The sequence below is a fragment of the Carassius gibelio genome, chromosome A11, assembly GCF_023724105.1.
Source record: "Carassius gibelio isolate Cgi1373 ecotype wild population from Czech Republic chromosome A11, carGib1.2-hapl.c, whole genome shotgun sequence".
NCBI lineage: Eukaryota > Metazoa > Chordata > Actinopteri > Cypriniformes > Cyprinidae > Carassius > Carassius gibelio.
The window spans coordinates 5,769,895-5,795,702 of record NC_068381.1 but is presented as its reverse complement, the minus strand read 5'-3'; the positions used below and the strand labels follow the sequence as shown (position 1 = coordinate 5,795,702).

General features: G+C 37.5%; 1 protein-coding gene across 1 annotated transcript; it reads left to right on the top strand.

Annotated features, from left to right (window-relative positions):
* The first annotated feature begins 818 nt into the window (after nt 1-818).
* On the top strand, nt 819-25,695 carry LOC128022142 (metabotropic glutamate receptor 2). The gene is made up of 7 exons (XM_052609419.1): nt 819-1,166; nt 1,250-1,442; nt 7,103-7,684; nt 18,342-19,179; nt 20,394-21,457; nt 24,383-24,563; nt 24,659-25,695. The coding sequence occupies exons 3-7, from the start codon at nt 7,217-7,219 to the stop codon at nt 24,730-24,732; spliced, it is 2,625 nt and encodes an 874-aa protein (XP_052465379.1). The 5' UTR covers nt 819-1,166; nt 1,250-1,442; nt 7,103-7,216; the 3' UTR covers nt 24,733-25,695.
* The last annotated feature ends 113 nt before the right edge of the window (nt 25,696-25,808 follow it).

The window sequence follows — 25,808 nt, the reverse complement described above, 5'->3', positions numbered from 1 at the left end:
GCACTCAAAATTGTTTGGTGCCAGTGCGATACGATTCCAAATTGGTGTTGGGGCTTGCCAAACTTGCTGACAAAGGGGGTGAAAAACAAATCCGTTGATAAACGCACTTTTGTGTTTTTTTCTGATATTTTAAAATCTTTCAGTAGCAAGTTTCAGACGAAGTTGGCGAGATTTACGCAGCAGCATGTGCAACATTTGCAACGTGCAACGTGCTCACAGCGTGTGGTACTTCTAAATAGGGTAAGCGGACAACCAATCAGAATCTGCCTCAATGCTTGACTCATTAAATATTCATACGCTTTGTTAAGTTGCAGAAACTGCGCTAACATTTGAGACGGGCTGGGGTGGGGGTGAAAATGTTTGGAAAACACTATTTTACTTTTATATTTATTTTATATAGTTCGTTTTTCTATTACATTACAGAATACTTAAATACCAAAAAAAAAAAAAAATCATACGTTGTACCTATATATTTTGTATATAAGTGACAGATGGTCGCGTGCTCGTCGCAAGCGATGCACCTGTTGCTTTAAAGAGTTTAAAAGTTTTAAAAGATATAAATGCATATTACATTTGCATATCTCACTAATTCAGTCAGCAATTATAAACGCAAAGTGAAATTCCGAAATCTTTCTACCAATCAGGCATGACTAATGTAAAACGCAGAAAAATAGCTATAACGTTTTCCCATAATTAAAAATTATCTGGGATAAACAATTTCAAGCGTGAAAACCGTTTGTGACTCCACCTATCTACACAGACAGCGGTCAGATATGAGAGAGAGAGAAATAGAGAGAGGGGGTAGCCTACACGAAAGGGGCGCAGGGGTAGCTAGCTGTTCCACCCGAACCTCACGAATGCTTGAAGCTCTTGAACACTATCAACCATTATTTAAAATTAAAATATCAAATCATAACATAGGGACCCACTCTTTGTTACTTTGGCGCTACTTAATTTGTTTGGCCAATATTGTTCAATATCAACCTCTCAAGTTTCAGTAAGAGATATTGGAAAGTCGTGACTGGGAGAACCGATCCGTGGATCCGTGGAGATTTAGTGTGAGATTATTAAACCTCTCACGATGGCAGGTGTGTGGACTGAATTCCTGCGCTCGCACGAAACCTTGAGACTGAGAAAGCAGCAAACTGGCCATTAACTGGACTTAGGTGGGCTGAAGAAGGTGTCTGTGGTGCACCTTGCTTTTAATGAGAAAGCATTCATCATTTCGAGTGAATTCTGCTGTGTACAGGTACGATCTTCCTCCTCCTCCTCTTCGTCACCTCCTGCGCTTCACCAAGGACAGATCCAAACATAACACCTGCACCTGTGGGGACATCATAAATGGAAGCTGATTTCTCACCAACTCCAAAGCAAAATCAACTTTGCAACCTTGAAACAAGTTGCACAAGGCTTTGATTTTCTGCCAAATCGTTTCATCACAGGTAAGCAAGCATGCATTTATTTACGCGCCACAGTGTGCACGTATTTGCGCACACTTTGGTTAATTTTAAAATTAATTGCATGTCAGACTGGTTGTGTTTACCACCACAGGCGAAGTGCTTATTATGTTAGGGAACAATTTCTTACATGCAGCAATAATCAGAGCAAGGCAAAGTGCCGGAGAATTGCCTTATCGCGCGCGTGCACGGATGCTTTGGCATTTATTGAGCACAAACCTGTCGTGCGATAGAATAAAAAACAGGACAGGCTTGCGTTTGAATGTCAATGAGGTGTTACTCCTTTGTTGACTATAAATGCACTTGATATTAAAGCACTAAAGAAGTATGATTGACAATCTGACACGCTCAACTCTCTGATCAACTTATTACAAAGAAAGGTAGGATCAGCACATCACTTAAAGGAAACAAGTAATGCACTATGCAAACATATATTAGGTTTGCAACTCATTGCTTTTTTTTTATCATAATTGGGTATATTGCCTTATATTTAGAACTGAATATATATATATATATATATATATATATATATATATATATATATATATATATATATATATATATACATTTTAACGTTACTGGATTAACACAAATTTGTAAAACTCAGTTCATGTTTAATATTTCAGATAAATGTTGGACACACGTGGAAGTTGAAACCATCCTCCAGAAAAAATTTCAGGCTTTTACGATTTCTCTGGTTGACGCATTTCATCAAGGTGCTTATGTGTTAGATTTCTGTAATGAAATCCATTTATTCAAGCAAATACTTAAACTGTTGAATATGAAGACAGTCAAATCATTAAAATCACACCACCTTAAAAAACAACAAAGCAATTGCAGTGACACAGTTTTATCAATTCTCTTATGTTTGTTCTGTTGAAACCAGTTCAAGAGAGAAAAACACTGAGCCTTCATTAATAATTATATTCATGTCATAGGAATAGCACAACCCTTCCTTTGAACACCTTTCATAATATGTGAAATGGCATTTACATGCCATTCTCCTGTTGAGAAAGAAACTTCTTGCAAAACTTAACACCTTGTTCTGTTCATCCGCTGAGTTTGAATCTGAATAGTGTAAAGCATCCATAGCAACCCATAGAGCAAAGCTGATTGGACGTGCTGAGATAAACATCTCATAGTTAATTTGCTCCATGTCTGTGAATGCTTTTGTCCTTGGCAACCTAACCAAGCCATTCAACAGTCTGGCTGAGCTCCAGAAGTTATCAATGAAACCAAAGTGAGTACTATAAAAAGGAAATAGGACTTTAATTGTACGTGAAGGTGTGTGGGAAAAAAGATTATATGAATGTAATCTTTTTACACTGATATATGTCACGGACATTAAATCACTTCGTTTAAACTTATCAGCAGTCAAGCTGACGGTGAGCCCAGACTGGTAAAATCCCTTCTGGTCTACACATTAATGCTGCCAAGACAAGAGAATCAAGGGAATTCATTCTTCCACAAGCGCTGAATTCCAGCATTATGTGCTTCCCTTGGTTACTTGGGCATTTATCTATGGATTTCATGGCCAAAATAACCTGGGGTTAGAGACTGGATCCATGTGGTGTGCTCCTCAATCAGATTACACTGAAAAAAACCACAATGAAATTAAGGCCATTAATAACAATTATCGCCATAACCTGACGGAGAAGGTTCATTCTCCCATCCGATATGAGCATTAATTCAATAAATTTTATTGCATGTCATTAAGTAAAATGTATGATCTCATAAAGATGTATATACTGATGTAATTATTAGATTTATTATATTAAACTACGCTGATATCATCGGCAGCTATGAATCAGATTTGTTGGACTTTACTATAGGGTCTGCAAAAAAAAAAAAAAAAAAAAAAAAACTTGATTTCTACATTTGCTGCTTAATTTAACAACATATTTAAAATCAAAGCAGTATTATTTGTTTGATTTAACTGTTATGTTGTGTTTTGGTCATTTTGACCTGGAGATGATTTCCTTTTTTTTCTGAAAATGCGAGTTAATTTTATTGCATTTAACTAAAATGTACTGGCTTTGCTCACACAAGATATAACATCTTGCCAAACATTTGTTTAAATAATTTTTTTTTGCAAACTTATGTTTTAGATATTGTTACACAATACTGGGTTCAGTCTTTTCATCTAATTTTCTTTTAATTGGCACAGGTTATGTATTTCTTTCTGGAACTGAATGATCATATTAATTTGAGTTTACGCACCTTAGCTTTTGAATCAACATTGCCAAAATTATCCACAAATAATGCCCTTTTTTCCCTATTAAAGCCTGAGATACATAAGCTCAAATCAATGAGGTCTATGATCAATCAGCTCCAAAAAGAAATGCAAAACCTGTGCTAACTGAAAGCTGATGAAAGATTGAATCCAAGATTTGGTGATGATGACAGATTTACAAGTCATTTTTAAACGGCCGGTCATTTTCGATCATGAACAATAAATTAGGTAAAGAATTTTCAGCACAGCCAAAGAATTAAATCAAATCATTTTGACCGCTTGTCATTTTGTTCATGTTTTACTTCCTTTGTGATTTATAGTGCACTGATTGCAGCGCTGTGCCTCTGGAGCAACCTTGGTTGAAGTGCCTTATTCAAGAGCACAGTAATGATGGCTCCTCTCAATAACTCTTCCGTTAACAGTTTTCCCCCAAGTGTCAAACCTGAGATGTTGACATAAAAACCTAAAATATACTTCAATATTTATGCTTGAGGACACCGTGTGGCCTTAAACTTGAGTGAATGTTCATTATTCAAGCGAGACCTCTGTGTTTTACTGATGTACTAATATCCAGACCTCTGTTCATTACCATAGGCTGGTTCATTACCTTGACAGTTTTCTCTTGTCCAGCGAACAGAGGGTCCCCGTTGTGTCCATCTGTTCCAGAGAAGAGGGAAAACCATGATTAGTTTTTAATGTCATTTAAATGTTTTTTGTGGTTTTGGTCAACTGCTGTTGGTGAAATTTAGAAACCTGCGAACTAATTATAACCGTGATGTTTTGTTTGGGGACTGAGAGAGACCGGCACATTTTTACTAGCTAAAGAAAACATCTACACTCTCAGAAAAAAAAGCTATAAGGCTGTCACTCAGGCGGTACCCTATAGAACAAACTTTAAAATGTATATCTCTGTGCCTTAAATGCTAAAGAGTACTAGTAGGTCATTAAATGTATGTATGTATATGTGACCCTGGAGCACAAAACCAGTCTTAAGCTGCTGGGGTATATTTGTAGCAATAGCCAAAAATACATTGTATGGGTCAAAATTATTTATTTTTCTTTTATGCCCAAAATCATTAGGATATTAAGTAAAGATCATGTTCCATGAAGATATTTTGTACATTTCCTACAGTAAATATAATAAAACATCATTTTGTATTAGTAATATGCATTGCTAAGAAGTTAATTTGGACAACTTTAAAGGTGATTTTCTCAATCTTTGGATTTTTTTGCACCCTCAGATTCCAGTTTTTCAAATAGTTGTATGTCAGCCAAATATTGTCCTATCATAACAAACCATACATCCATGGAAAGCTTGTTTATTCAGCTCTCAGATGACGGATCTTGAAAAAATCTACCCTTACGACTGGTTTTGTGGTCCAGGGTCACATATATTATTACTTGTTTCAGTACATATTAGTATCTTTCGAAATGGTACCACCCTAGCGACGGGTTTGTACTTTTACTTCTGGGAGTGTAAAACTGAGATATTAGATTGATGTGACATGATACAATATGGCTTGATATGACTTTGCGGTACTATCAACTATCATTTACACCGTCTCCAAATTTATTTGTAAATTTATCTTTGATTTATGAAAAATGTGTCAATGAATAACTACAAACCAATATTTGGTCCCAAATCAGATAGTTGCCCAAATCATCTCAGTCACTAATTTGCAGCCTTGTTACCATTTTTGCCATTTTGTCGGTGCTTGCATATTTATTTATTTATTTTCATTTTATTTACTTATTTACTAATAAAAAACCATTTCAAACTCTGTTTTTTTACTTTTAAATAATTAGTGTAACAATAAATCAATAAATTACAGTTTTCTGAAGATTGAGCTCAGGATCTGAAAAATGCATTTTTATGAAGCCCCGACATTACAAAGAATGAACTTTACTGACTTGCTAGAATCCCTCAGTTTAATCCACCTATGATAACAGATCTTGTATTAATTAGAATACATGTATATCTTTATCACACTGCATTGCCGCCAAAACCCACCCACCCACTTTTTCTTGTTTCCATGGTAACAAAAGTTAAGGAATAGAAACCTAATAAACAAGATGTTGCCTCATTACACCAGCAGGAAGGGTACAAGAGGGCAAACACCGGGAGCATACGTGCTTTATCTTAAATGTAATCTAATATGGCATTTTTGAAAACTTAGTGGTGTCCAGAGGCTCATAAGAACATCTCCTTCACATTCAAATGTTCAAATCATATTCATCATCATTTCTAAGCCATAAAAGGCATTACACATTCCATTTATAAATATATACTGCATTATTTATAACTGTTTTGCTGTGCAATTTATATTTATATCTTGCACTATAGAAGAGGGTAAACTTGCTAGTGACTCAAAAATGATTCAGAATCAAATGGCAAAACTGGAAGATAAAACATATGTTAGATTTTATAATTAGGTGCTGGCTAAGAAAAGCATCAGTATAACTATTGCTCATTATTTTTCAAAACCCTTAACCCTGACTATTAAAATTTGGCATGTAACTCATCCTGCACCATATGTGCTTCAGACGTAAATGAGACTTCAAATTGTGCCGCTTGTTGAAAAGAGATGTACTGTTACGCTTCAAAGCAGTCTGATTCAATGTATTTGATCTGACGAATAATGAAACGTGAAATAAAAACAAACAGCCTTACACGGAATGAAGAATCAGAGTCATATCTTGAGATCAGGACTAGAAAGTTTGTTTATAAAATATATATAAACAAACACACATATATGTCAGAAAATACACCATACCAGCTACATCTAGTCAATTCTAAAGCTATAATTAATGCCAAACAAAGAGAACTATCCCAAACCAATGTAGAAAAGGCTCTTTAAAAACATACACCATCGGAAAATGTATAATAGAAGTTAAATACATAATCTTTGAAATGGTGTAGTAGACAAGTAAAGGAGATAGTCTGGCATCTCTAAATAGAGATGAAAGCTCTATCAGTCTGAGTGAAATATAGTTGCGAAAGATTTTCCTATCAGCTGAAATTATTTATCGTTTCATCTTTTCATCCTCTTCCCTCAGGTGGTAATTTTTCATAACCAAAAAGACGATATCCATCACCTTTGACGCCATGCGAAAATTACGGAGTCACTGGGAGTTATTGATGTATCTGAATTAATGAAGCTAGAAAACAGAGCCTCACCTCTGAAATGTTGAGTTCAATCAGGATGAATTGCTATCTAGACATGCCCGCCTCCTCATTGCCACCACAAAACCTTATGCAGATTCAATTTCTTATGTAATATGTGAATATACTGCATTGTATGCTTCTGTTGTCAGAGGTATTAATCGTGTAAAAATGATATTTTTCATTTTCAGTGTTGTTTATTTTGCATTATGAGTCAACGAGTCAATGATATTCATGTCTCTTTTTCAGGTAGGGAGAAGATACCGAGATGTGTCCACAATCAACGGCAGACAAATTTAATATCTCAACCAACTAAACCACACAGGGTTGTTATAAGAGCGCTTGACCTCTCATAACCCCGTCATGGCTGGGGTTATGCCCATATTCTTGTTCCTGTTAATTCCTCTGGCACAAACGAGCCCCAGGTACACCCCGCCTCTGGCCGGATCCAAGCGGGAGATCATCATAGATGGAGACCTGGTGATCGGAGGGCTGTTCCCCGTGCACGAGAAAGGCAAAGGGACGGAGGATTGTGGTAAGATAAATGAAGAACGTGGGATCCAGAGACTGGAGGCCATGTTGCTGGCGCTGGACGAAATTAATCAGGACAACCGTATCCTGCCTGGTTTGAAGCTGGGAGCCCATATACTGGACACCTGCTCCAAAGACACGTACGCACTAGAACAGTCGCTGGAGTTCGTGAGGGCTTCTCTCACAAAAGTTCATCAGCCAGGCTTCATCTGTCCCGATGGGTCAAATCCTGTGCCAGACGAATTGCCTCTGGCCATCTCTGGAGTGATTGGAGGATCATATAGTGATGTTTCTATACAGGTAAGGTGGACAGTACAGCAATTTAAATGTGGTGACTAAAACTAAAACCATAAAATAAAATAAAATAAAAAAATGTTTTATACCTGAAATAAAATAAAGTGAAACAAAAAAAAACAAAACATACATGTAAACTTATTTTATTTCATCTAGTTACAAAGGAAATATTTCTAATTTTTAGTTTATTTCTAATTCAGTTTGTTTAAGTAATAAAATAACTACTTCAACTTTATATATAAAAAATAAATAAACAAGACAAGAAAATATCAACAGCAAATTTGCTCAAACTTAATCACTAAAATGAAAATGAAAGCAAAGTACAAAAATAAAATCTAATTAAAAATATTAAAGGTACAGGTTGTAGGACCTGCCACTAGAGGGTGCACTATCAAAACAATAACAATCATGTGGTTTGATGACGCTAAGAATGAGCGTGGAATGATGGGATTTATTGTCTTTTACCCAACTGCTGACGGCAATCAATCAGACGGGAAGATAAATCATGAATTTAACGCGAGTTCAACTATTTGCGCGAGTAGATTACATACAAGGTCAATGCAAAGACGCGATCAGACTATGGATCAGTCGCGTCCTCGCGCGGGTCTAGAGATGCGATACCCCGTGTTTGGCGTGTATCCCCCATAATACTAATCTTGTTGATCGTTATAATAGCATAAGTTTTCTGTAAAGATACGAATCAAAAAACTCACATGTCAAGGAAAACACAAGCGAGATTGGCATCTCTTTCTAATTGAAGTTGGTCTCGAAGCTACTTCCGCATTTGTCCACAACACTGTTGTCATGTGGTTTCTATGTCAGTAAATGCAGTAACAAAGGGGAATTAACGTCATTGACAGGCGACTGCACTGCCCCGTGTCACTGTTTACAAAGGGAATTTTCTCATGATTTACAAGTAGTTGAAAACATTAGAGATATTGTTAGTAATCAGCTGGACAAAATATATAACACTAGCCTAGTGGTTTTGGGATATTTTACTGCAAATATCTTACAAATTGTACCTTTAACAAAAACTATAATAGTACCCACAGTATTAAAATAATATTGCACTATGCAAAGCAGCTCATATGAAATATCTTTCTAAAAAATAAATCTAGATGACTAGATGGTTGGTCAGTAGGTTTTGACTCATGTTTAATAAACCTGGTTAACTTGGACCAGCTAAAAATCTTGACCACCTTCATAAAGCATTCAGGTCCCTTTTGACCTGGAAGAGTTACAAAAAAAATAAAATGAATGCTCGATTTTTACTGCTTTATGAGGGTTACAGTGTTATTTTAGCATTATATACAGTTGTAGAGTTTGTTAATATTTTGAATTAGATTTTATTTTTAGCTTTTAATTTTAATTAAAGTTAAAGGTTTAGTGGTGTAATTGTGTGCTTGTCATTTTTATTCATTTTGCAAAAATATGTCTTTATAATTAACAAAAACATTTTTTAGTTCTAGTTATTTTAGTACTTAAGCTAAAGAAAATTGCTGAAATGCTTTTGCATTGTATAATCATAACAGTTAAGCACATTCAAATCTTATTGCCACAATGCATAAACAATAATATATTATTTAGACTGTAAAGAACTGGTTCATGAATATTAATCAGGTGATGTAACAATCCCTCAGCAGTTAAAAGGCAGGTAAGTGGGTACAAGCAATGGTAAATTACTGCTTCTGCATATATTCATTACATAACCAAAGCAAAGAAAGACTTCTGATTGGTCTTAAAATCTCTGTATTATGCAGCTGTCTGCAATTTTGTTTTGCGACTCTTACAATATATTTTGAGTTCACTGAACTTTAAAAAGTGGTTACTACACCCCTGAAAAACATTTTGCTCAGTTTATTGTCTAAGCTCAGACTATCATTAAAAAGTTTCTCAACTTCTCTAATGTTTATTTGCATTCTCACACAAAGACATGGATATGAAATATGAATGTGTTATTATAGCAGTAAATATAATATACAAAGGAAGTACTTCTGACACGTCTCTTTTAGTTACATTACACTCTACTCCTCCCTATCTAACCAAAACAACATACACATCTGCCCACAGCTCTGTCAGCTCAATAGATTCCTCCGTACAGACTGACCTCCTCCTGAGTGAAGAGCCCAGAGACTCTGAATCTACAGCTTGTTAATTACGCTTCTCTGCCTTTGAGCAGTGATTAGCATGAGATGACTCAGTGCTAATTGCCCTGCGCTCATACTTTATACGGTAGGAATCGTGGCTTAATTGTTAAGCCAGTTGTGCTGGAATTTACATTGCTAACTGCTGTACACACATCTAAGCCCAACTTCAGCACAACAAAGAGGGTTTCAAAATGTTGGGGGTCATATCATATGAAATTACATTTTCATATAATTTCATTCATTCGTTCATTCATTCATCATTTACCCACTCACATGTTGTTCCAAAATAACTGCTGAACACAAATATATTTATAAAAATGTTGGAAAGCAAACAGTTGATGGTTGATGGTTTGAATTCCATAGATTGGAAAAAATAAATGAATAAATACAATGGAAGTCAGGGGCTACTGTCAACTGTTTGGCTACCAACATTCATTAAAATATGTTCTTTTCTGTTTAGCAGAAGTGAGAAACTCATACAGGTTTGGAAGTAAAATTTAAGTTTTTAGATGAACTTTCCTTTTAACTAAAAAAATTTATATTACAAAAAATATATTTTTTATATTATTATTTTTTTTTTTAGAAATGTTGCCTTGGCAACTGAATGAAATAAATTTAAGTTAAATTATTAAAATAACTAAAATCAAAAAATTAAATAAAAATTCTAAATGAAAAACGAATAAAAATTACAAAAGCACATAAAAACTGTATTTGCTATGAAAACTGAAAATATAAAAAAGCTTTTAAAATATTAATACATTCTATATATAAATTAATACTAAAAACACTATTCGCAGACAAAAAAACAAAACAAAAATGCATTTATTAAAACTATAATCTGCAAAAATGTACATTTTTAATGTCAGTGCAGTTAACCCCTAATGGTAGATCCCTGAACTTCACTGATATGGGGTCAAAAAGCATTTTACAATTTAAAAACTTTTGGAAACTATATATTCCAATTCTTAACCCCAAAAAAAAAAACATTAATTTATGATAATTTATGATATTTAAGTTTGGTTCCTACGTCACAGCTGTTGCACCGGCAGGATAGTCGCTATACTGAAGGGTTTGAGACTGTGTGCATTCTTGTGATGCCATCAGCCATTCAGCATTGCCATGATATCATTTCCTGTGACCTCCAAAGTGGTTAATCACATAGCAATTTCGGCAGTGATTGTCATTAAAAACTAGAAGGAAAATTTGTTTTACTCCTAGGACAATATAATCTTCTTGTCTGTCAACTTAAATATATATAACAAATATAGCAAGAACTCAATGCTTTTATGCACACAATATATTGTGCAGAGAAATACACATTTTATTGTTTCACTCTTGTGGGAAGGATGTCAGCAGCCTTTCCCTTACGAAAGGAAAATATATTTACCAATATATTTCTTAAAATATATTGTGATATATTGTAATATATTATTTTCCCTTTTTATTTCTAATATTTTATATATTTGAATACATTTAATAATATATTGATGACACATATATTATATAATATACTGCAAAATATACAAATGATTGCCGCTTTCAATATATTGCAATATATTGGAAAAAATAAATATATATAAGAATATATGCCTAATATATTACATGATATTTTCCAATATACTGCAATATATTTTTGTTTCATAAGGGTTCCAACAGTGCTGGCCAACAGGGGCTGGACAAGGCTTGCCAAAGCCCATGCCACCTGTCCAGCACTGGGGTGAAAGAGCTTTGAGGGGTCTTCAGCAAACCTGGAGCTCATACAGCCGCTCCTGGCAGCGATCCCAAACACAAGCATGACACAACTGAACATGAATATAAAGGAGATAACACACACACGGTAGCACATGTCCTCGCTGGTTTTCTCACACCTGTTTTTCACCCATTGCCATCTGCAAATCAGGGATTACATGTTACCATTCATTGGGACAAAGCTTAATGTGTGTGTGGGTAATGGTGGCGGGAGGCAGAGCTATATCGAGTGCTGGAGTGGGTGGTGGTGGTGATGAGATTGGCAGACTATCCTGCTTTTTTTTGTGAGTGACAGGTCCCTAGAGAGGGAATAGCTTCCCTAGCATAGCGTCATAGCTTCACAACTCACAACGCACGTCATTCACAATAGCTTAATTGTCTCATGGTTAAATTCGTATTCATAATGCACATCATTACGAGCAAACATCTTGGAAAATGTGGCGTGTATTTTGTTTAATTATTTAGATATTAAAAGACTTCTTCATCCAAAAAATAATAATTTCTGTCATTTTGTCACTTTGGAACCAATCTACCTTTTCATAAATGAATTCAAAAAGTTATGACTAGTCTTAAAGAAAAAAATTTAATGACTAACTTTTTTTAAGACTAGTCTAAACAGTTTATGCAACCAGCCGCTGGTCTAAATGATTCATTCACAACGATACTGATTAGTTTCTCCAGTTCAACTCACTGGATTGGCAGATCATGAGGGAATAATGCCTTAAATTGTGGTGGTCATGAAAAGCTATCATTTGATTTCAGGAATGAGTCAAATGGGCCACTTTGGGATCTTTTTTTGAAGCTTGAAAGATCTGGTCCCCATTAATGTTAAGAAATGTTAGACAGACAATCAGGTTTGCAACGACATCAGGGTGAATAATTGTTTTTTTCTTTAGTTAACTTACAATCTGAACTGAATGTTTTCATGTCAGATAGCACTAATTAAAAAGACAGAAACCAGTTTGTTGAGATTTTTCTGTATGTGAGACATTTGGAGAGTTTGGCACATATTGAGCTATGTATTTGATAATGCCAACCAATCAATAGTCACCATGCTCCTTTCATCTCTGGCACATTTTCTCTCTCCCACAAGGTGACGGAATATATTATCATATTTCTCCAGCACAAAATGGGTGTGTGTGAGCATAGAATTATAAATAATAATCACATGCAGGAAAAGTATGTGACAAAATGGTATCCTTTGTGAAATTGGCTGTGTGGAGCAAGTATTGTTAGACGATTTTATGCTTGTGAGTCTCTTAAGGTGAAGTTGTTTGCCACGAGTCACTTTTTGTAAGTGTTTCTGTATTATTAACACACTGTGCTGTCTTCAGAGTAGGTGTGTGTGTGTGTCTCAAGGTCACTCATATGGAGATGTCTGCTGTGGTCTGAGACACTGAAAATGTTAATAGGCTGGAACTGCATGTGGTTTTCTTGGGATGCCAAAGCAACAGAAAAATAACGCTTATAATTAATGCCATATAAATGCCAAATCATTTGCATTCCCACATAATTAGAGATTTTGAATGATAATATAATTAGCACTAATTGAAACAAACCAATTTCAGACTACTATGCATACCATGTTTATTTATTTGTCATGTTTAGTCATTTACAGTTCTTTAGCTCTTACATTTAGTCATTTTACAGACGCTTTTATCCAAAGCGACCTGCAATTGGGGGATACATAAAGCGATTCTTCTTAAAGAGGCAAACAAACACAGGAAGTCTTGCTATACCAAGTTTTAGAAAGTGTTCAAAAAAGTACAAGCTAGAAAGAGAAAGAATAAATAAAGATCTCAGACTTCTGGAGGGGATGTAGATTCGTAATAGTGAGTGAAAGTAGAGGGGTGCTGAGCCGGTGGCTGTTCTATATGCAGGCATCAATGTTTAACTTGATACAACCTTTAGCCAGTGCAAGGAGATAAAGAGAGGTGTAACATGGGCTGTTTTGGGCTCATTGAAGACCAGCCGTGCCGCTGCATTCTGCATCATTTGTAGAGGTTTGATTGTGCTTTATGGAGTTCCAGCCAGAAGAGCACTGAAGTATTCCAGCCTAGAAATGACAAGGGCCTGGACAAGAAATTGTGCAGCATGCTCCGTTAGAAAGAGCCTGATCTTTCTGATGTTGTGCAATGCAAACCTGCAAGATCAAGCAGTCTTTGCAATGTGGTCTTTGAAGATGAAAGGTTACACCAAAATTTCTGACCAAAGTTGATGGGGTCATTGTAGAAGAGCCTAGCTGGATGGAGAAATCATACTGTAGAGTTGGAGTGGCAGGGAAGACAAAAAGCTCAGTCTTTGCCAGGTTGAGCTGTAGGTGATATTCTTTCATCCATACCCGGATACTACGGAGGAAAGATGGGAGGGGGAAAGGGAGCAAAGGTTTTGTCTAAAAGTAACCGGTATAGGGGTTGGTGGCACACAGGTAGCAAAATGTAGTTAAAATGGTCAGAGATATGTAGGGGTTTTACTAGAATGTTGTCTGCAATACAAATCTGTGTGTACATTAAGTCAAGTTGGTTACCTGATTTGTGTGTGCTTGTGGTGGTAAGTCTTTTGGGATGAAATGAAGCAAGGAGTGAATGGAAGTCTGCAGCATAAGGCTTGTTCAGATGACATGAAGTGACGTGACATTCAGCCAAGTATGGTAACCCATATTCAAAACTCGTGCTCTGCATTTAACCCATCCAAGTGCACACACCCACAGCAGTGAAAACACACACACACCGTGAACACACACCCGGAGCAGTGGGCAGGCATTTATGCTGCGGTGCTCAGAGAGCAGTTGGGGGTTCAGTGACTTGCTCAAGGGAACCTCAGTCTTGGTATTGCCAACCCAAGACTCGAACCCACAACCCTAGGGTTAAGAGTCAAACTCTCTAACCACTAAACCACGACTTCCCCTGATGAATGTTGAAGTCGCCAAAGACCAGGAATGAGCACAGCAGGCCATCCAGCTCCTCTAGGAAGGTGGATAGAGATTTACCTGATGAGGGTGGTAAATTACCACAATCAGAAGTTTTATAGGAGCTGTTACAGTGATCACATGAGATTTAAATGAGTTATAATTGCATATAAGAAAGAGGGTTGAGTATTTCTAATTAGAAATGAGCAGACCCCACCCTGGCCAACGTGACGGGGGTGTGAGAGAAAGAGAAATTGTTAGAGAGAGCAGCTGGGGTTGGTGAGTCGTTGTGACGTTAGAATGTTGCCCAGAGACAACAGGAATGTTTTGGAAACACATGATAGAGGTGGAAAAGAGAGGACAGAAAAGGAAATTGTGTAAAAGGAAGATAAAAATAGTACTTAAGTGCGTTGCCTGTTTCGTTGCTTGGTGAAGTCGCGCAGGTAAAGTCGCAGGCCTTTACACTCATTGGTCCTCACACAAGAGGGCTGAATGCTTCCGCTGATGCGGCACAGATATCAGATAAATACACAGTCTAAGATAGTCTAAGACACTAAAGTGAAAACAAAAAAATAACCTCTTATAATTAATGCTCTAAAATAATTAAAGCTCTTACCGTAGAGTGAAGATGACACTTAGCTGTGTAGCACTTGGTGAAGAAGTGTCCTGGGAAAAAGCAGATGGTGTTGTTATGTTAGTAGGAGGCTGGGAAAGCTTGAGAAAGGGTCTTGCAGTCACAGAGCATCACTTGACCCTGTTTAGCCTTTCATTTGGGTGTGCGGCTCACATTCAGGACAGGGTCAGATGCTTATTCATTCTATTGCAGCCCCATCTAACCACTAGAACAGACTTTAACCAGCCTTTCAAAAACATTTTGAATAAGTTGAGAATATTTTTTTAAATGTGATTATCCTCCATTTGATATATTAAAATAAAAAATTACATGTCAGGAACAACTAAATTATGCACTGTATTTTTATATTTTCTGATGAAAATGTTAGTGTTATTTGCCTCCAAAAAACTTGCAACCACAGTGCTATGTGTTCCCTTCCACCAATTGTTACAGTGTCCTGTTATTAGATTGTTGCCAGGGTGTTTAGGGTGGTTGCTATGGTGTTGCTAAGTCAGTGGTTCTCAGCCTTCTTGTATCTGAGGCCCCCTATTCTCCAAGACAATATTTAAGATCTTTAGTTTTCCATTAAATACACCCACACACACACACAATGCTAGTAAATTTTACAAGTGACACTTTGAATTAAATGTGAAATTTTAAGTAAAAGACTGGAGTAGTAAACGTACTCCAGTAATATGTTTTAATGCGTAGATGGTTTCTACATGGTTCTGTTTGGCTGCAAAGGCATTGTCAGATGGTTGCTAAGGTGTTCTGGGTCATGCTGGGATGTCACTTACTGCCTCGATATTTTGGTCTCTAGATATGACTTGTGATCCCTCCTTTTGGCTGTAGCCTGACTGAAATAGAACTTTCATACTGCACATAAATTCATTTTCAGTAGCAATGACAATGTCACATATTGTTGCTTTTTGGAGTTTTGCGGGTACCTTTACTTTACACCATGATTCGCAACGAAAGCTACCCAGCAGTTTTCCTCTTAGAATGGGTAATGAAGCAAGGTATATATCTTCATGTTCCTCTGTCTGGGTAAGGCAGCAGTGTTCGCACTAGAGTCAGCTCAGGTGGTCCCTGTCAAATGCTTCACTGGTGTTCTGGCAGTTAACGCTTCCTAAAAGAAAAGTAATGCGTTGATAGGTAACTGGAATATCAACATCTGCTTGAGCTTCTAAAGCTGAAAAGCCGTGGCCAGTGATGCCTAAGAGGTGTTGATGACCGCATCAGATTTTGCAGACATATCACATATATTATCACCACCACTTTTCTAATTCCTTAGAAAATTTAACTGCCAAGGAAAAAGCAGGGAAATTCAATGGCAATGTAGTTTGAGTAACAATGAATGATTACTTTAGTTCCACGTTTCATTGATTTGTTCACTTTTATTTATGCTTTAGCCCATACAATGTCAAATTTAGCAGAGGCGAGATGCCGAACTAGTGTTCTCCCTCTGTGAAGAACTGCATCAGATTTTCTCAATTCCACCTCTTAGCAGACTGTCTGCTCTCCCTCAGGCTTGAATCAACAGAATTCTTTAAGTGTGCTTGTCAGAAACCAACAGGTGAGTGTAACATCCATCAGCTCTAATGTCTGTCAGTTGAGAGCTAAACCCAACAAGTACAACCCAATCATTTTGTTGATTGATATTTGAACATGCTATCCATCTTACTGGCACAAAGCAGTTATGTCAGTCAGCTCATGCTCCTCAGAATTTTGTCCTGAGAACAAGATAATTTTATTGCTCTATTGTTGCTGTTGGTCAGTTATGGTCTCATTTGGGTCTGTTTATTTCTCTTTAGGGATTTTAGAGGAAGCAACTCAGTTACTTAAAATATTAAGTCTCGTGAGCTATTAAAGATCAACCTATGAGCAATAAAAATTTTCCTCTGGATAATAATGGAAAAATAGTAGCATAAAGAATCTTTCAAGCACGTACATTTTCTTGTGTGTGGTTTTTAAAGGCAGCTACAAACACCTTAACTAGATACATTTAAGGAATTGACATTTAAAAGCTTGAATTTTGAATGTGAGTGAAATGTAAATAGCTGATAATAACTGCAGAAAGCTTTTTTAAACATCTGAAACGCTTACATGTGTTGGTGTGAATTTAGACACGAATTTCAGTCATTACTCAAAAGTCCCTGGAGACTGTGCTATTATCATAATTTCCAGTGCAAGGAGCTTCTCCAGCTAATCATTAGAAATGAGCCACTGACTGCAAGAAAACAGAAGATGAAGAAGAAAATGCAAATTAGAACATATGCCCTTTCTTCCTCTTATGATAACACCTTGTTCATAAAAATACAAATACAATACGGTTTGACTTTGAACAAGATTTTCTAGCATTTTCAAGTGAAAACTGCCCATTTTCTGGCAAAATTTGCCAGTGAAAATGATAAATAGCACCCATTTCAGATTTTGAAGGTGTGTCATGGCCTGAGGAAAACTTGCACCATACCTAACATTATCATTTTGTCCGCTAGCATAGTTATCTTGTGCGATCAGAATTAGTTCTGTCTGAGTCCCATGAAACTATGGCCTGAAACGAAAGCTCGAATGAAAGAGATAGGAAAACAGGACAGAGGTAAAAAGCTGTATTTTCCCCCCTCCCACACTCAAAAGAATGTTATGGGACATCTTGCACTTACCAAGTTTGCAAAGGTCATCTGTAGGTCACTCACTCATTCGGGAAATGGGGATTTAATTTATGACAAAAGAAGGTATAAACGTATTTCTTCACAAAAAGGAGCAAATTCAGTAAACAGTTGCACCACTTTTGTGCTATGTATTTTAGTTAAAAAACCTGCACCTTATTGCAAAATTGCCCACAGTCCCTTGTGCTAAATATACTTTTAGTCTTGATTTAATTTTTCTACATTCATTTTAAATAGGACATTTTAATTATTTTCAAAGAAAAACATTCTATTTAAATTGGGCTCATTACAGGTTACCCCATAACTATGAAACCCAGTGCTATTTGTCTGGGGCAATAAGCATTGTTCTACTGCCACACACAGAGCTGATGATAAACAGAGAAAAAATAAAAAAAGACTACAATTTACATCAATAATGGGTGCTTTAATATAGATGCGTGCATAATTCCTTTAAAAAAAACTGCTAAAGCTAAACTGCTAAAGCTCAGGTCTATGCAAAGTGCTACAATAGTTGAATAAAATTGCATTATACAAAAGTTTTGCTGCTTAATGATCAATTATTTTTATTTCGTTGCAGGTGGCTAACCTTCTTCGACTCTTCCAGATCCCACAGATAAGCTATGCTTCCACTAGTGCCAAGCTCAGCGACAAATCTCGTTATGATTATTTTGCCCGAACTGTCCCACCAGACTTCTATCAAGCTAAAGCCATGGCTGAGATCATACGGTACTTCAACTGGACCTATGTTTCTACTGTAGCCTCAGAGGGAGACTACGGTGAGACGGGTATTGATGCGTTTCAACAAGAAGCCAGAGTACGCCAAATCTGCATTGCAACTTCAGTAAAAGTTAGCCGTTCAGTAAACAGAGGAAATTATGAAAATGTTATTCGCTCACTTCAGCAAAAAGCCAATGCCAAAGTGGTGATCCTTTTCACCAAAAGCGAAGATGCAAGAGAACTGCTGTCTGCCGCAGCCAGGATGAATGTTAACTTCATTTTCGTGGCCAGTGATGGCTGGGGAGCACAAGAGAGCGTAGTCCACGGCAGCGAGAAGGCGGCTAACGGGGCTTTCACCATTGAGCTTGCCTCATACTCCATCAGGGAGTTTGAGGACTATTTCACCAAGCTAACACCAGATTTGAACACACGGAACCCATGGTTTAGGGAATTCTGGGAGCACAGGTTTGGCTGTCATCTACACGAACAAGGCTGTGCCAGTAATAGCCTGAGGAATGGGTCATTTAAGCCAGAATCAAAGATCATGTTTGTTGTGAATGCGGTCTACGCAATGGCCTATGCCCTACACAACATGCGGCAAGCTGTGTGCCCCAATACCACAAAGGTTTGTGATGCCATGAAGCCAGGCAATGGCAAACGGTTCTACAGGGAGTTTATTCTCAAGACCAAGTTTGATGGTGAGTAAAGTTAATTACCATTGACTCCTTTGGAGTTACACGGAGTCATGTTTCTTGCAATAGAAAATTTCCTCCCAACCTATGAAGAAGCTCTTGAATTATATCTACCTAAAATGAGATGTAACAAATAATAGAGTCTTAATGCACTGAAACTTCATTTGACACTCAGATCAATGTCGTCTCTCACTGAAGGTATCAAATATTACTACATTTAAAGACATGAAACCTTCTATATCAAATTATCAGAGCTCTACCTGGTCTCTAACAGAATGCAATCTCAACGAGGATAATCAGGGAATAGGTTTACATGGACAACAATAATCTGATATTAATACGAATAAGACAATACTCTGATTACAAATCTACCATGCAAACAGATTTTTCTGGCTAAAGTCATATTTGAAGTAAACAAATCGAATTAAGGACTTTGCCGCATTTTGCGACAGGATACACACGGCAGCGGTCAACCATTTGATGGCAAACAAAAGAGCATGGCTTCAAGAAATAAGGCACATTCTTATCCGTCATTGTCTGTTTGCACGTATAGCATGACATAATTAACTACACTTGAAGCTTTCGTAAAATAAAACACCCAAAACTGTATAGTACCGAAGACAAACTGTATGTTGATACGTAAAATTCAGGAGGGAACGTCAGATGGCTTTGCTTGGGAACATAATGGCGTGTGCCATTAATCGATCGATGTACTATAACATTCAAAACGGAAACATGAAAGGAATATTCTAAAAGCAACTCATGTAAACATTTATTCATTACATTTACATTCATTCATTTAGCTGACACTTTTACCCAAACAACTTACAATTGCTATATATGTCAGAGGTCGCACACCTCTGGAGCAACTAGGGGTTAAGTGTCTTGCTCAGGGACACATTGGTGTGTCTCAGTGGACTCGAACCCAGGTCTCTTACACCAAAGGCATGTGTCTTATCCACCACCCATATACATTTACATGGGTAAACACATTAAGCATAATATTGCCTTATTCAGAGTAAGGTAAATAATTAGATTACTGATGTAAATGTACTCAGTTTATCAGAGCTTGGAAAATATGCTGATTTACTGAATGTTGTTTTAACAGATTAAATCTTTGAATTGAGATTATTGCATGATCACTTTAGAGCAAATTTACGTTGCACACACTCTCTTGCTTCAAGCCACTACAAAAGTTAATGTCTCTAAACCTTTTTCAGCCCCTTTCAGGCCTGCCGACACTGAGAATGTGGTCCGGTTCACCTCATTAGGTGACAGCCTGGGCCGCTACAACATCTTTCACTACCGCCAAGAGGAAAACAAATTTGTCTACCGTAAGGTAGGCTACTGGGCACAGGACTTGGTGCTCAATATCAGTGTGGTGCCTTGGGCTTCTGGAATAGTTCCGACATCCCAGTGCAGTGACCCATGCCAACCAAATGAAGCTAAAAGTATGCAGCCTGGGGATGTGTGTTGTTGGATTTGCATCCCATGCCAACCCCACCAATATCTCCTAGATGAGTTTACCTGTATGGACTGTGGATTTGGAGAATGGCCACTTGCTAACCTGACAGGGTGCTATGAGCTTCCAGAGGAGTATATCCACTGGTCAGATGCATGGGCAGTAGGACCCGTTACTATCGCCTGTCTGGGGATGCTGTGTACGCTTGCCGTGGCTGGGCTTTTCTTACGAAACAACGACACTCCAGTGGTAAAAGCTAGCGGTCGAGAACTTTCGTACATCCTGCTACTTGGTGTGCTTCTGTGCTATGCCATGACCTTCATTTACATTGCGAAACCTTCAGCGTTTGTATGCACCCTGCGACGTCTCGGGCTTGGCACCTCCTTTGCTGTTTGCTACTCAGCTTTGCTGACGAAGACCAACAGGATTGCTCGGATCTTTGGTGGGGCAAGGGACAGTGCCCAACGACCACGCTTCATCAGCCCTGCCTCTCAAGTAGCAATCTGTGCCGCACTTATCTCTGCTCAGCTGTTGGTCGCTCTTATCTGGCTGTTGGTTGAGGCACCGGGGGTAAGGAAAGAGGTGGGTCCAGATCGGAGGGATGTGGTGACTCTGAAATGCAACAGCCTGGACTCAAGCATGCTGGTGTCCCTCACCTACAACTGCATCCTCATCATCCTCTGCACATTCTATGCCTTCAAGACCAGGAAGTGTCCAGAGAATTTCAACGAGGCCAAGTTCATCGGCTTCACCATGTATACCACCTGCATCATTTGGCTGGCCTTTCAGCCCATCTTCTACGTCACTGCCAGTGATTACAGAGTAAGTAGAGCCCATATTTAGAATCAGGTTTAAAGGTGAATGCCAGTCTATTGTAGTGATATCTATTCCTGTGGCAAGTACATCAAATGCTTTTTTTTTTCTTTTAGTGTGCACAGTTCTTAGCCCAGGGATCTCGAACCCTGCTCCTGAAGAGCTACTGTCCTGCAGATTTCAGTTTCAACAATGCTCCAACACACCTGCCTGTAATTTTAAAGTAACCTTGTACACCTTAATTAGCTGGTTCAGTTGTGTTTGATTGGGTTTGGAGCTGAAATCTGGGTTGGAGACTCTTACCTTAAGCCTGGCTCACACTGTACAATTTTGGAAATACTGAAAGATTCCTACAATACTAGGTAAAAGCGTATGTCTTTGATCACTTGTTTGACATGTTCACCAAGAGGTGATTAATGGCTGTTGCAATAAACGTTTTCCACCGATTAAATTCTGTCAGTGTCAGAAGATTTCAGACACTTTCCTGTGTTGTGACTTCTATGATGACCATCAAACCAAGACCCAATAGGAGCGCTGAATCTAAGAACAATAAGCGCGACAACTTTAAACCACCTCAGTGAAAATGTCAAAATGAGTCAGGTGGACAGGACAAGAAAAAAAACTCACTGAGTTTATTTATTATGGGGCAGGATGTTTAAAATCGAATAACAAAATTACCTCAAGTTCCCTCTGTAGAACTGGAAGTCCATGGCTTTCCCAGCCATGACTTTCTCCACACACATCATCTTCGTTTTTTGTTTAGTTTTTTTATTATCAAGGCATGTAATTAACAAAACTAACACTACATATTACTTTTGTTTGCTAGCTACCATTATAGCAAGGGAACGCTGGTCAAGGTTTGATGACGTAAAACTCCAGACAAGTCTTCTTGCGTACATCTGTTTTGGTCGCATCTTGACAGTCTGACATTATGACAACTGAGATCCTACAGTGTGACATGGGGATCATGTTCATATAATGTGACAAGCAACAATCGCAAAGGACTATTAGAAATTGCAGTGTGAGCCTGGCTTTAGCCAGACTAAGCTGCAAAATGGCCCAGACTTTATGCCTGTAGATAAAGGTCTGGCTACACAAGACTGTCTTTACTGCCCTTACGAAAATTAACCATGGTTTTACTACGAATAAAACCAAAAAACCATGGTTACTATAGTTAAACCATGGTAACCACAAATTAACCATGGTTTTGCTATATTAACCATAGTTTTACCATGGTATTTGTAGTAAATCTGTGGTTTTACAAATGGCAGTCAATACGCCAAAAAACCATGGGTTACTACAGTTTTACTATAATAAAACCATGGTTATTTTTCGTAAGGGTGTGACTCTTATGCTAAAAGAGATACTTCTCAAACCTGCACACATTGATCCAAATGGATATATAGTTTTCTTATAAACTGTAACAAAAAGCAATACACATAAAAAAGTAGTAATAACTATAGGTTTGTCAGTCTGAATATCTCTACTACCACAGGGCATGTTTAAGGACAGAATGCTAATTACAAAAGGCAGCTAAATAGAAGTGGTTCTATGATTTTTGTTTTATTGAGAAAACAGATCGACAGATATGCCAAAATATACCTTTTAAGATTCTGTCTTCTCATATAACTCAAGAGTCAGTTTAGTCTTGAAGTTTTCTGCAAGTAATCACACCAAACATGAGATTACTTTTAGAGCTGGCCTCTGGCTCTTGTAACCAGACAAACTCAGTGTGCCAGCTCAAACACACAGCACATCGCTGTGAATGTCTAGTCGATACAGAAACACTATCTGAGGGACGAGGGCTGCTTGTCACATGTTATCAGGAGACTCTCATCACTGAGGGGCAGGAGATGTCAGAGCTCAGTTAGTGACACGGTAAACACGGTCATCAAGAATGTCCCCTGGCTAAAAGTGGCAATCCCTGCACTCCAACAGCAAACAATTTTACAACACAATCACACAGAATCCACAAAGAAATACACACAGATGAATTTGGTGCTGTCAATATCAGTGCTGCTGGAGTGCTGTGTCATCCAGTTAACCTTTGGAGGGAGAGGAGATGGGACCTAAAGGTTAGGTGTCAGGAAACAGATTTAAGTGATTTATTTTACCACCTTTGGAACATAATGGAGTGACTTTTTGGCTTAGGATGTTCTCTGTCTGAATAAACCCTGCTCCTGAAGACTGTCCTGCAAAGTTTATTTGTGTCCTGCTTCAACACATCTGCCTGTGAACTGATCCTGAAGACCTTGGTCAGCTGCTTCAGGTGTTTAATTAGGGTTAGTGTAAAACTTTGCAGGACAGTGGGTCTCCAACAGCAGGGTCGAATAGATCTCTAAAAACAATTGCGGTCTCTTATTTGAAGGATGTGCCCTCCGGAGGTTACATTTGTCAGCCACATACTTCATTGAAGCTGACAAGTAGCCATTACATTTCAAAGAGAGAAAGAAATTACAATAATTTACACCTCACAACACAAAAAAACGGTAGATTTTATAATGGTTACTTTTCAGAAATGAGTCATCCTTGATGATGTTTGATGACAATGTGAACTGTTTTTGCCTTAAAGTTTAATCTGACTTATAATTTTTTTAAACTTTAGATCTCCCAATTGTGACTTTATATCTCATATCTAATGCTTTTTTTCTTATAATAATAACTTTATATCTTGGCAGTGTGTCTGTAAGTCTCACATATTTAACTATACAGCAGATGCACAGTAGTAAGAATGAATACAGAATGTTTCATCAAAATCAGGTCATATTTCACCTCAAATCTTCTTTATGGTCCTAAATAGGCTTCATTTTAAGCAAATGTTTCTGGTGAAATCAGATTTTTTTTTTTTTTACATTAAAGGTTTGAACAGAGTTGCCCAAGTATTGGGTAACAAATGTATCTGAACATGTTTAAACCCTCTTCCTGCTGATACAGGTGCAGACCACCACCATGTGCATCTCTGTCAGTCTGAGCGGCTCAGTGGTCCTTGGCTGCCTCTTTGCCCCCAAAGTCCACATCATCCTTTTCCAGCCTCAGAAGAATGTGACCACACTGAGGGCCAAAGACAACCGATTCTCCATCGCAACCACCGCACCGAGCTCCACCTACTCACAAGGTAGCCACATTCACTCCTAAAGCTTAAGCTAACGGTTATTAGTCACTATTCATTCGCCTTTTTCTTGTCAATAACTTAAAACTGAATTTCCACAGCTTCAGCCTCTACCATAGTGCCAACCGTGTGCAACGGCCGAGAGGTGGTGGACGCTACGACATCATCGTTGTGAAGATGAACTTACCATCTAACCAATTTTATATCTCATCATCAAAATCAGGAACTGAATGCAGTTTCTCTTCACTTGATACTCCAATTGAGTATTTTTGCAGTCAATCGCAGTTCATCTCCTGGAAAATAGAAAAGAATAAAAGGTGTCCCAAGTGATTCTTTGGTCACCTCTATCTTGACCAAGCATGTTTTTTGTCTTTCAGTTACACAGCAAAGCTATTCTTTATGGTCAAGAGCTTGGAAAGGACAAGGACCATTGTAAATGTGATTATAAATCCCATGTGCCGATGTACTAGTCTAGTAGATTTAAAGCCACCTGACACAGGATTGGAAGCTATTTTGAAGAAACATGATGTTGAACATGATGCTAGACTCTGCAATATGTGCCCCGATTTATGTACACTACAAAATAAATTGACTAGTCTTAAATAATATTAACCGTAGACTTAGAGCTCTCAGTCTTTATAACTGTATTTTGTTGGACTTCAACGAGTCGCTGTTGGGGAAAGACATGATATACGAATGTTTAAGTCTCGTGATTACTGCAACCACAGGACCTTGAGCACCAATGAAACTTGCACAAAATATATTACTTTTATTTATGTTCCCCATGGTATGTGATTTTAGATGCTGTATTCCCAGTAAATTGGAGACTGTAACCAAGGTCTCATTCTTGTTTGGTGGTAAAATAGTCCAATTTCATTTGGATAGGAGTTTATCGTCCTTTTAGTGTTGTGGTAAAAAGTCTCACGTTTGGTCCTCATGGAATAGTTTAGGTGTCATTGCAAGATGAAAAAAAAAAAAACTAACTATATTCTGTATTTCCCTTTTTTGAACTTGCATTAAATTCTTAGTGGTGAGTTTTGGAAAAAGTAGATAACATTACAGATGTTTTAATGTGAACTTTGGTGATATACAGTGTTATACTTGTAATATATGTAAATAAATTATTTTTAAAAAATAACTGAAGTCTTCATTTTGCTCACAGGTTTATCAATATATGCATTTCATTTGAGTTAAAAATGTAAGGACTGTAACACTGATAAAAAATTTGTGCTAGTATGTGGAGCTTTGAAC